Raw genomic sequence first — 12403 nt, 5'->3', positions numbered from 1 at the left:
GCAGTGAGCTCCTCTGGGGATGCTTACAGCGGGTGCTGGGTGGGGCGGGCAGGGTGCGAGGCTTGTACTCACCTGGGAATGGCCGGTCACTGGGGTGCCATTGTTCAGCTGCAGCAGCCCGTTCTGCCCATCTCTATAGAGTGTAACCATGTGCCAGCCTCCCAGTTTGATTTTGGTCTCACTTATGATGATGGCAACCCCAGTTCCACAATTAAACCTGTGAGAAGGAAAGGAAGAGTTTTTGATCAACCAGCTCATTATGTTTTTGGACTCCATGGACCTCACTTCCACAGTAATGCTCCTTTCAGAGTCAATCTGTTCAGAGTTATGTTTATGACTGCTTAAGTCTTACACGGAAGAACTAGATAGATGCCTCTTCCCTGGGGCAATCTCAGTCTAAATATCTTCAATCTGCCCACAGGATCTTTCAATGCAGGGCCTTCTTTAACCTGATTTTCTCTGCAGCTTAGAAAAAGATGGGCAACTAAGGCCTTCCCTCTTCTTTTCAGAGATTGCCAGATGCTTAGTGTGGATTCAAGGGGCAGTGAATTAGACTCTGAGTCACTCTGCTTCCAGGGATTTCTCCGGGGACTTTCCCCAACTCTCAAATGATAGGCTCAGTGACATTAGCAACAGGTAAAAATCCAAGTCTTCACACTCTTTTTGGCAAGCTGGCCAACCCTGCCGTCTGTGTTCAGTTGTGCCCGATACAAGTGAGGTTTCCAGAGGAGGCTCCAGCTCAGGAGCAAGGTGTGGGATGGGGGAGGAGCACCCTCAGATGGATGCATTATTCTTGATTTTTCCCAACCTCCTTATGGCCCAGGATGGCTACTGGGCACTATGCCTGATAGGTAGAATTTCAGTCCTTTCTGGTCAATTTCCAAATAGCCACCACACCACTTCCACACGGATGCTGAGATTGCCAACGGGGAAGGAATCATGGTCGGCATTTTCCGTCTTAGGATTTGCACTATCTGCAGCCACTTCCCAGGCCCCTCTTTGTCTCGAAATCACCAATGGAGTGAGAAGTGGTCAAGGGGCATTGCAGGACAGGCTTACCTGGAGGGGAATATCAGGCTCACTCGGGAGGAGCTGCAGCGTTGGAGAGCTGCTACCAGCCAATAACCACCAGTGCTACTGAGTGTCTATCTGATTCTCCAAGTGCTAGAGCCCTAACCACTGGCCCAGATCCTGGTGGGGGACCCATTTTCTAGCCCAAGTGAGATGCTCAAAAGTGTTTTCCAACTTAACCAAAAGTATTCTATATGCTGAAATAATAAAAATAGTTAATAGATAATAATAATAAAAATAGATAATAATGTTTGATGCTCACTGAGTGTTTGCTCTGAGTCAGGCACTGCTCTAAGCACTTTTATGGGTTAACTCATTTAATCCTCACAATAGCCCTATGAGAAAATGTACACTTGGAGAGGTTGCGTCATTTGCTAAAGATTAGGCAGCCAGGGAATGGTGCCATCGGGATCTTGGCCAGTGCACTATGGAGAAGGACAGGCTGGTGTTCATTGGTTGGTCACAAATAGGTGCAGTGTACGTCTCCATGAGGGTGAGTAAAACACTCACCATTCCACAAAACTTTGTTCCCCAGAAGACTACACATAAGCTAAAAGTAGCTTCCAAAGTGTGTTGAAGTGTGTTGAAGGAGAAATGATCAGGGCAAAGGAGGCAAACCAGAGTCATCATATCTCTGGGGAAGGCGAGGATGAGGTCTAAGCCTCAGTGAGCTCTTAGGAAGTTGTAGGGTCCTCGCTGCCCTCCATGGCTGTCAGCTGTATTTGCCACAAGAAGACGAGCAGAAGACCCCAGCTTTCTTCCCATCATCCACTAGAGCTCCAGGGCAGAAAAGACTTTATCTCTGTGGCTCACCGCTGCATCCTCAGGATACAAAGCAGTGCCAGGTACACTGCGGGTGCTCAAGAAACACTGAATGTTGAATGAATGAATGGTTACCAGGTTCCAAAACTCAAGTTTCAAAGGTTACTATTCCTGTATTTGGTAAACTGGTCCAAGCTCATCTCACACACACGATTCCTTTGTCTCCTGGAATCCATCTTGTATATATTTTATTCACAATATAAAATGCAAATATAATGTAGGATAATATCAAAAGAAAAAAAAAAGCAAACCCATGGGACGGGGATTTTGGCAGGAGTTACCTGAACTGGAGGGAGCGTCGGATGAGAGCCAGGGACATGAAATCACCCCTCCCATGCTCGTTCTCCCCACAGTAGAGCAGTAAGCCATCCTCTGCCTCTGCCTGTTATTATACAAACAAAAGCCACATGAACAATGCGCACCTCTTCTTCCATAAAGTGCCATCTGGAAAAACTCATGAATATAAAACTTGAGCCATCTTATTTACAGGAGCAAGCACATGGGCTCAAACGTAATCCCAGGCACCCATCCCAGGTCATTTTCAATAAACACATGGCAGCAATAGAAACTGTGTGTGGAATGGCAGTGAGGTGAGAGGACAGTGGGCCATCTTTGACCTGCTCTTTACTTGGCTTTGTGGATCCACCTGCAGAGCCTCTGGCAAACCATATGTGTAGACACCATGGTCACAGAGAGGAGGTTGCTTGTGCTCATCAAATTCTATTCTCACCAAAGAGCATTTTTTTCTTTATTCTTTTTACCTCCCTTCCTCTGGGGAGGTACACACATTTGCTTCTTTCCTTCTATCTGGGGAACAGGAAACTGATAGCCATGCTGTCTTAGACTGTGACAAGTCCTCTCTGGGACACTCAATACGGTGGCCATGACTTCAAAGGGGACTTGTTTCCAGATCTCCATACCTTTTTGTGTCTTTGGAGATACCCAAAAGAATCATTTTAAGCTGAAGTCACTGATTAAATTCTCATCTGCAGTTGATTCAGATCAGAGAACCTTCATTGGGCCCTCACGATACACCAGGGTTACGTAGAGTACAATTTTCTATTTGTTCAGTTACAGCTATCACAATGAAGACAGACAAGTGGGCTCTCTTTAAAAGGGATTTTGGAATGGTGAGTGTATTATTTCTTCTGAAATCCTGGCCTGGGAGGAATTGCTATTATAAACAACATTACTGGGCCCCCAACATTATCCCTGGGAACCTCAGGCCACCCACTTCCACAGTTCAGTGACACACAAAACCCACCCCTCACTGGCACACTTCAAAGTGGTGAATGTGCCCATCATTCCTGCTATGCTGTGAGCTGGTTTAATGACAGGCTCTATGTCGTTTTCACCTTTGATCACTCTTCCTGCTTCCTCTCTTCTTCTCCCCCTCCCTTTGGACGGAGCACATTCCTGTGTTGAGGTGTCCAAAAAGTACTCATCAAACAACTAAGCCCTCTTACCCTAAATTCAAGAGTAATTTGAAATGCCTGATAGGAGTTCTTCAGAGGTTCAAAGGTTACATAGGAGTGGCCAAAGAACTGAGGATACTGTATAACAATATCTGAAAAGAAAAAAGACAACACAAAAGGATGCTATTTCCTCACTTCTTCAAAGGCAAAAATCAATATACATTGTTGCCTGGATATCGATAAGTGAAAACCCCGCTAATCTTTTCAATTTAACTTACTATCTTCTTTTCTCTACTTTTTACACCTACTAATCTCATTCTTGGGGGCTTTGAGCTTCTGAAGTTCTTAGGAAGAAACTGCAGTTTTGGGGATTGGTACTTGCTTTCCTAAAAAGAAATCAATGGCTGTAAGACCACAGTCCCCTGTGCTCAACTATACATTTGTGTAATATAAATTTGCCTAATTATTAGGCTTCTTAACCCTCTTCATGTGTATTGGCTGCACTTTTGGATAGAGATGTAATAACAGTAAAGGCCACCTCCCTAAGGTGCTGTCGGGATGATGTACAAAAGAACTACACAGTTGACACACATAAAAATAGGGCTTCTGTCTAATTAGAAGCAATGGAAGTTGCCTCACAATTTGCCTTGTATAGCTAGTTTAATGACCAATAATGGAAGAAGGGACTTATCTTAGGAAAAGGACTAGAAAGAACCATGTTTGGACCACAAAACAGCCCTCTGGCTCCCAGTGGCACCAGCCCACCACCATGCTCTTCCCCTCCCCTGAGGGCCTACCTTCTGAGCAGCTCTCGCCACCTTTGCCCAAGTTGCAATGGCATCGTGAGCCCCCCCAGGTGTAGTCATTGGCACAAAAGCTATCAGCAGAGCAGAGGGTTTCATCACAAGACATGTCAAAGAGCCTTGACATCATGGCCACACCGTCTTTCCCCTTCCTCTGTACAGGAGTGGGTTGGGGAGCTGCCGTAGTCATGGGGAGAGATGCTGAAGTTGGGGGGACAAGTCTGGAAAGGGTCTTCGGGTGAGATAGAGACGTCATCTTGGTTTCCACCAAAAGTTTTTTATTCCCTCCATTGGTAGCAGGAAGTGGTTTAACCTAAAGCCAGAGAAGGAAAAGGGTTCAGGATGAACATAGAGCATGCTAATTAGAGTGCTTTATTTGTGGTTGTTGCCTAATACTTGAAAACATGGTCACTGTTGATATTTTCAAAAACCCAGGGATGGATATGGGGAAGAGAGTACTAACCTCAGTTTATGGATAAAGAGCTTGAGGCCCAGAATTTTAAGTACCTTGCCCTGTGTGGTTCAGAAAATCAGTAGTAAAGCTGATATTATATGATTTATTCTTATCTTGATATTACAAAGATGCATTACTTTGCCAAGGAATTGTTCATTTCCTTATAATACCTGATTTTATAAAATTTCACTTGCTGGGAAATCTAAAAATGTTTTTGCCAGATTGTGAAGTCAGCAGGCAGGGGCTGTCCACAGCACTTCAGCATGGTTGCTACTTCCCTACCACTAATTTATGGTCACCTGGAGCCTAATAGTCAGAGGAAACAAATAAGCGCTAAAAGCAATGGGCCGATTTAAGTTTTAAGTAAAATGTTCACGGCCCATTGACTAAATTGCCTTGTTTGGCAAGAAAACAAAAACACCCTGGGTTTTAAGAGCAGAGATTATTGTTACCTCCTCAAAGGAAATATCCAAATCTAAGTCGTCTTCGAATCCATCATCATCCTCACCGACCCCCATGTCAGTGATGTAGTGGGGTCCATAGCGGCCACTTCCTGCTTCTTCGGTACCTTAACAGAGAAAAGCAGCACACTTTCCATCAGCATATGCCTTCGCTCCATTTTCCATCCTAACTCAGCCCTACAGAGAGCTGAAGGGATCAGCATGTATTGAAAACATATAAGAAATTCGACACAGAAGAGGAACCATCAATGAGCAAAAAATACAAAAAATAAAGTTTCCTCTCATAAGTAACCAAGGAAATGCCAACTGAAACAAGAAAGAGCTGCCGTTTCATACTGACAAGACTGGGAAAAATGTGGGTCAGGCAATAAAACAATAATACCAAGGATGGGCTCAATGGGGACTCTCATATGCCCACATTAGACGTGTCAACTGGTGCAACCGCTTTGCAAAACACTTGGAAATATTTAATAAAGTAGAAAGTGTTTATACCCAGCAATACCACTTGAAACTTAAAAAACCTAGAAAAACTCTTTCACATGTATACCAAGAGGCATTGCAAAATAGATTCAGAGCATCATAATTTGTAACAGTAAAAAATACACCAAACTTGCTATTTATAAGAACAAACATACCTTAAATGTCCATCAACAGAGAATGGACAAATGAAATAGTGTATCTATGGAATGGAGTCCCATATAGCAGGGAAAATGAATGAATGAGCACTTGATGCATCGACAAGGCTTAATCTCACATGATGTCATGCAAAAACATGCAAGTTGCAAAGCACATACAGTTTGATGATACCATTTATATAAAATTCAACAGCAAACAAAAATTTATATGTTATTTAGGGATACATGTGTATATAATTTAAACTCTTAGGAAAAGTAAGACAATTGTAATTACAAAAATACCCAAGGGAGAATAGAAGAGGGACATAAATGAGGTATGATTCAGAGGTATGAATCTCTGATTCAAAGGGGCCTTTGAGAGGACTCCATAATGTTCTATTTCTTAAGGTAAGTTCTGGGTACATGTAAGTGTTTGTATTATTTTTTACATATTACATATATACTTTTGATATATGAAGTATTGCATTAAAATTTCTTTACAACAAAAAAGGAGATTATAATGGAGCAAACATTCCCACATCCAGAAAAAAAGGGGCCCAAATGGTATCCTGGAGGGCATCCATTTCACCAGGACAACGGGATCTTTCAGAACTGGCAGGTGGACTGAGAAAAATTCTCGGAGGACGACACAGGGCACTGTCCTTTGGAGGATAGTCAGATTAGCATTTTATTCAGTTGTCATCCACAAAATCCCGTGATACACAACAGTCTGGTTCAGGTTCCACACAGGACGCACTCCACAAAGCGGTGGCAGCCCTTTGGAGAGCTGCTCCATGGTGCCCCGATTTCCTTGCAGCGGGTTTGGGCCACCACAGGTACCAAATAGCTGCCTTCTCTGCACTGCACAAGCCAGGCACCGGCCTTTAGGGCAGTGACAACTTCGGTAGCAGAAACTGACTTTGGTAGATTGCTGATGTCCTTTAGTTATTAGATGTCCACTGTTAGGACAACTCGTTAAAAAAAGAAAAAGAAAAAAGAAAAATGACAAAAAACATAAACTGAACTTGACATTCTGCTTTCAGAATAAGCTAAGCCAAATACCTTTCTCACAAAAACAAAATCACCTTCTTTGTCTTAGTTCATTTAGGCTGCTATAACAAAAATGCCACAAAGTGATGGCTTATAAACAATAAACGTATTTCTCACAGTTCTGAAGGCTGGAAATCCAAGATCAAAGTGTGGGCAGTATCTGGTGAGGGCCTACTTCTGCATGGATGGTGCTTTCTGGCTGCATCTCCACATGGTGACGGGCAAACACGCTCCTTCAGGTCTTTTTAATAAGGGCACTAATCCCATTCATAGAGCTCCAACCCCATGATCTAATCACCTCCCAAAGGCCCCACCTTGGGGGTTAGGATTTCAAACGTGAATTTTGGGGGAACATAAACATTCAGACCATGGCACTCCTCCAGGCAAAACTGCAGCCAGAGTGAAAATGGAGCTGAAGGAAACGGTGGAAAGTCATTTTTGTCAGGGGCATGCTCTTGACCAGAAGAGAGGGATGTGGTCAGGAGGCAGGTGGAATGAGCTATATTCTCAGCTGCTCAGGCACATCTTGGTGGAGGTGGGATAACGCAGGGGAGGTGGTGTTCTCACCCCTTCCACATCAATTCCCCACAGTATAAAATAGCCCACCTGTCAAAATTTAAGCATTTTGATGCCAGATTTATACCTAGATGCACGTTCTCCCAAGCCTGCATGCAGCACAGCTACGTGCCAGACATCTTCACACAAAAAGCCAAAAAGCCCTAGAGGACAGCTTCCACCTTTCGTCTGTCTTTATCTCTGTACAGTACTCCTCTTCATCTGCATTTTTGCTTTCTGCAGTTTCGGTTACCCTTAATCAACCATGGTCCAAAAATATTAAATGGGAAATTCCAGAAATAAACAATTCATAAGTTCTGAGTAGTGTGATGAAATCTTGTGCTGCCTGCTCTCGTCCTGCCTGGGAAGTGAATCATCCCTTTGCCCAGCGTGTCCATGCCGTGTGAGCTCCCTGCCCATCAGGCACTTAGCAGCTGTGTCAGGTATCAGATTGAATGTCGTGGTACGGCAGTGCCTGTGTTCAAGTCATCCTTATTTGACGTCCTCAGTGGCCCCAAAGTGCGAGAGTCGTGATACTGGCAATTTGGACACGCTAAAGAGAACCGTGTGGTGCTCCTTTTAAGTGAAAAGGTGAAAGTTCTCAATAAGGAAAGAAAAAAATTGTATGCTGAGGTTGCTAAAATCTATGGTAAGAACAAATCTTCTATTCATGAAATTGTGAAGAAGGAAAAAGACGTCTGTGCTAGTTTTGCTGTATATATAGGATTTGGTACTATCTGTGATCTCAGGCGTCAGTGGGGGGCTTGGAACATGCCCCCCGTGGATACGGAGGGACGACTGTATCTTTCTCTCTCTCTCCCTGCCTCTCTCTCTTTCTCTGGATCTCTCTCCTCCCTGTCCCTTCCCTCACCCTCCATTTCTATCTCTGTCTCTCTCATGTATTCAGAATTGCCGGATTTCAGAAGAATAAATCCATCTGGTAGTAAAAGAATCCTATAACACATGCATGAAGAAAGCTGGTTTTTATCTTCATAGATTGGTCTCTCTAACTGCAGGGTGTTCGCCCTTGCCCTGTGCAGCCGCTTGATGTTCTTGCACATCTTCTCATCAATGTTAAGATTTTTTCATCTTATGGTTCCCTATATGAAAAATCACCTTCAGTGTCTTCCCACTGCCTACAACATAAATTCTAGCCTCCTTGGTCAAAAATTCAAAGATCTCAATTAAAACAGCTCTTCTTTTTCCTCCTTCTCTCCCCCACCACCATTAGTTGTTGAAATCTACTGCCTCTTCCCTTCTTACCAAGTTCCTTTAGGTGCTTATCATCATATATTTCTAAACCTTACAATAATCCTGCAACCTAAGTATGATCAGTCTCATCAGATAAGTAAACTGAAGCCAAGGATTAAGTGATTTGCCTAAAATCAAAGACTTTGCCACTGGTCAAGCCTAACTCAAATTCAAGGTCTGTCTGGTGACCACTCTCCCACTCTGCTGTAAGAGAAGAAGCCACTGTGGAGGTAGAAAGAGCCTGGGATTTGAAAAAATTAACATATATTGATCATTTTTAGTGCTCCAGGATCTTTTCATTCATTGTTTCTATTAATCTTCACAAATACTATGAAATGGATGTTATTACTCCCATTTTACTAATGGAGATATAAACACAGGGAGATTAAATAACTTGCTCAAAGGCATGCAGAAAGTAAGTGGTAGGGCTAGAATTTATCCTTTGTCTCTCTTTTGACTACATCATGCCACTTAATCTGAATCCAAATTGTGTTTTCAGGTTCTCTTTAAAAGCCATATAATGGCTAAAGTGGTCTACCAGTTGTCTCCTGAATATAATGTATTTTCTTGTATCTTTTTGCCCCTAGACCTTGGTTAATGTTCCTCTCCACATGGCCATCTTTTCCCATCTCCTGTCTCCTTATACATAGCCTACCTACTCTTCCAGTTGGCGTGCAGTCTGTGGAGACAGAGCTAAATACGTACCACCAAAAAACCAAAATCAAGTGATATTTTATAAAGAGAACATCAGACTTCTCTGGGGAAAGAAATGGTGACTCCACAAAGTATGAAGCTACCAAGACCTGTAGGGCATTCCTTCATCTTCTCCTGGATGGGGCAACTAACCCATGGATATATGCCCCTAATCATGAGCTCAGAATAAGCTTCTATGGCTTGATGAAATCAATGTACATCTTCTGGACTCCTGGCCTTAGAACTCTGTCATGTGTTTACCAATTCAATTGTGAACCCCTTGAGGGCAGAAACCACAAGATTTCTTGATATCCTTCTCCTTCCTCCACTTAACTAACATTTCACATACTCACCAATGGCCAAGCAGAGGAGACACTCCCACAATGCTGCACTATGTCCTGTTGTGGCCCACTGGCCAGGCTTATTTCAGTGGGGGGAAATATCTGGAGAGAAATCCTTACATGATAGATCTCTGCCTTCAAATCCAAAGACATTCCCCCAAAATGCCACAAATCCTGTCCCTTTCCCCAACTCAAAACTAGAAGTCAGAGTTGAAAGAGACCTTAGACACCCCGTACAACCTTCTCATTTCATAAATGTGGAAACTGAGGCCACAGAAGAGAAGTGACCTAAAACCAAGTTCATGCATCTCATTAAAGGAATATCTGACTCTAGAACCAGATCATATGATCCCTAGTTCAATATGCATAATACTCAATCATACAGATTTCTTGGCATCAAGTATCTAACACTTCAGTAGAAGAACCTGGAACATGGAGATGCCACAAGGGGTTGGTGTGCAGGTAGCTGAGTTCTCTTACTGCTTCTTCACCTGCCCCAGGACATTCTACATCTTGAAGGCAACTCCTTGGAGAAAGGGACCACGAATGAATTGCTGCATCTATGAAATGATACCATGATGAGGACAGAAATGATTCCAGATTCTCCACTTGTTTGACAAGTAAAATAAGGCATATACTATTCAAGGGATAAAGTCCTTTGGTCTTTGCAAACATTGCTTCTGTTTTGATACTTCATATAACATATTTCTTTGAAACCCGAGGTCACTCAGTTTGGGGAAACAAAGGATATGAAATAAGAATGGGAAAAGAAATATGGAATTACAAGGACTTAGAGTCAAAGAAATTTTAACTTTTATAGAAAGACCTTAGAGATCAGCTAGCACGACCACTCCATCTTACAGAGGTGTAACGGGGGCTCAGAAAGTCCATGCAACTCGCCTAGAGAGGCTCATTAGTGGTAGAGTTGATCTGCAATTCTGGACTCTGGGTGCTGCACCCCAGGACCCTTTGCCGCAACCCAAACTCCTATCTCTCATAATAATCCAGGCTAATAGTCATTTCCCATTTTTAATAGGAAGGACACGAACACAAAGGACCAAGCACAGCATGATTCGAAGGACCTGGAATTAAAGCTCACTGCTCTTGTTTCCCGACGGCCCCGCCACCTCAGGTCTCAAATCCATAGTTCACATGAAGTTTTCACCAATGGTATTTCCAAGTGAGCACACAATGTACAGTCCAAGCCAGTGATAACAATTCTCCCAGTAGCCTGGGGTTATTGTAATTAAAGTGCATAACTTGTCTCTTTCTACTTGGCACTTTGTTAATTAGGAAAAGAGAACATTAAAAAGGAGACATTTATTAGAACCAGAATAATCAAGCCACTGGTTCCGGGGTTATTCCACTATAGGAAAAGTAATAAACAAAATACAAATTTTTGTTAATAGATAAAAGGGTGACTTTTATTTTGTAAAAACTTGTATTTTTTTTTTCAAAGATATCACAGGTTTTCTATAAATAGTGAGTTTCTCAGATGTATAAACACAATGTAGTTGGAAATATCTCTGGTCATGAAATCCAAATAATTGGGGGAGGGACACAAATGGCTTGTGTGACCTTGAGCAAGTCACTTAATCTCTCTGAGTCTTATGTTTTCCCATAAAATAAGAAATAGGATTAGATTTGATGACTGGTGATGTCCTTTCCAGCACTAACAATCTGTGACCCTAAAATTCACACTTTTGATTTAGACATATTGCAGGCATCCGTCACATCAAGCAAGGTTTGAAAAATAAACAACTGGAGAATTTTACTTATGTGTATGAAAAAGAAGTTAGTTCAACATGGAAGTAGCATGCTTTGGGGATTGCAACTTTGTGTTCGATATTACATTCTCCTAGAAGATGTGATCCGTCATCATTTATCAGAATCCATCTTCATTCAAAAGAACCAGGTCGTATTTTAAGTCCCTTTTCTTAACAATTCTTAGCAATGATGAGGGAGGAATGCTTGTTCCCCATTCCTGAAGTTGTAGTATCATGAGAAAAGAGTTTCCTGAAGCACCGTTGGATTCTTGTCCAAACTCTTTCCCTCCCTACAGAGATGGAGACACTGATTTATGCCCACATTTCTGAACTGAGGGAAGCTAATCTATCAAAAGACTTGGGGGAGGGAGGAGAAATTTGGGACCAATTTGATCCCTCTCATCTTCCCTCTACACCTGGACTATGAAAAGTAGTAACCCAGGCAGGTGTGACTCCTGTGCAAGCCCAAACTTTCCTTCAAGCGGGCTGTCCTAAAGTCTGGACTGGGCAGAAGGGGGTTTGCAAGCCCATTTTGGCTCTTAGAGTAAGCTGTGTCTTCTGACCCAGCCTTTACCAGAAATAAGGTTGGCATTTGAGTTATCTTCATCTTCATCCTTATCATCTTCATCTACTGTGTTATCTTGTTTCTCAACTGATTTCAAAAGTGGGCAAAGAGGAAAAGTGCTGTTAATTGGGTCTCCTCAAAATGCAAACACCCACCAGAATAAGGATGGTTGGAGGAAAAGGGTTCCCCAAGAGGCAACAAGTCACAGACAGAACCTGGGTCATCTCCTTCAGTGCAAATGTTAAAGAATTTGTTGGTTAGATGGAGTAATGACAGGTCAGACCTGTGACCTGAGTCCCTTCAAAGTCTCCCCAAGACTCTGTGTGATCAATAGGGTCAGTTAGAGCCTCATCTAGCACCAATTTATTTCTTCTCACCTTGTTCCAGCTGCATTGACTCTTTCAATTTTTTGGACACATCATTCTTTGTTCTGTCTCAGGGCCTTTGTACATGCTGTTTCCCATGCTTAGAAATCTTATCCCTCACTGCTCATTCTTTTGGCTTTTTAATTCTTTTATATTTCTGCTCAAAGTCACTGTCTT

At 42.6% G+C, this 12403-nt stretch overlaps 1 protein-coding gene across 2 annotated transcripts in view; it reads right to left on the bottom strand.

Moving 5' to 3' along the window:
- EGFLAM (EGF-like, fibronectin type III and laminin G domains) overlaps positions 1 to 7698 on the bottom strand; it is a 52210-nt gene extending 44512 nt beyond the window's left edge. Inside the window, exons 1-6 of one of the 2 annotated variants that reach the window (XM_012649639.1) lie at positions 7334 to 7698; positions 5018 to 5133; positions 4106 to 4424; positions 3360 to 3460; positions 2175 to 2275; positions 73 to 217 (exon numbers count right to left, since the gene is read on the bottom strand). In XM_012649639.1, the coding sequence (XP_012505093.1) occupies positions 73 to 217; positions 2175 to 2275; positions 3360 to 3460; positions 4106 to 4424; positions 5018 to 5133; positions 7334 to 7361 (810 nt within the window). In that variant the 5' untranslated portion in view covers positions 7362 to 7698. The remainder of the gene's footprint in view (positions 1 to 72; positions 218 to 2174; positions 2276 to 3359; positions 3461 to 4105; positions 4425 to 5017; positions 5134 to 7333) is intronic. The other variant, XM_012649647.1, reaches the window with a different exon arrangement.
- Positions 7699 to 12403: the final 4705 nt, after the last annotated feature.

The sequence above is a fragment of the Propithecus coquereli genome, unplaced genomic scaffold (genome assembly GCF_000956105.1).
Source record: "Propithecus coquereli isolate 6110/MARCELLA unplaced genomic scaffold, Pcoq_1.0 Scaffold110, whole genome shotgun sequence".
In the NCBI taxonomy this organism is placed as follows: Eukaryota; Metazoa; Chordata; class Mammalia; order Primates; family Indriidae; genus Propithecus; species Propithecus coquereli.
The sequence above is the reverse complement of the archived record's forward strand: the minus strand, read 5'-3'. Positions and strand labels throughout refer to the sequence as shown.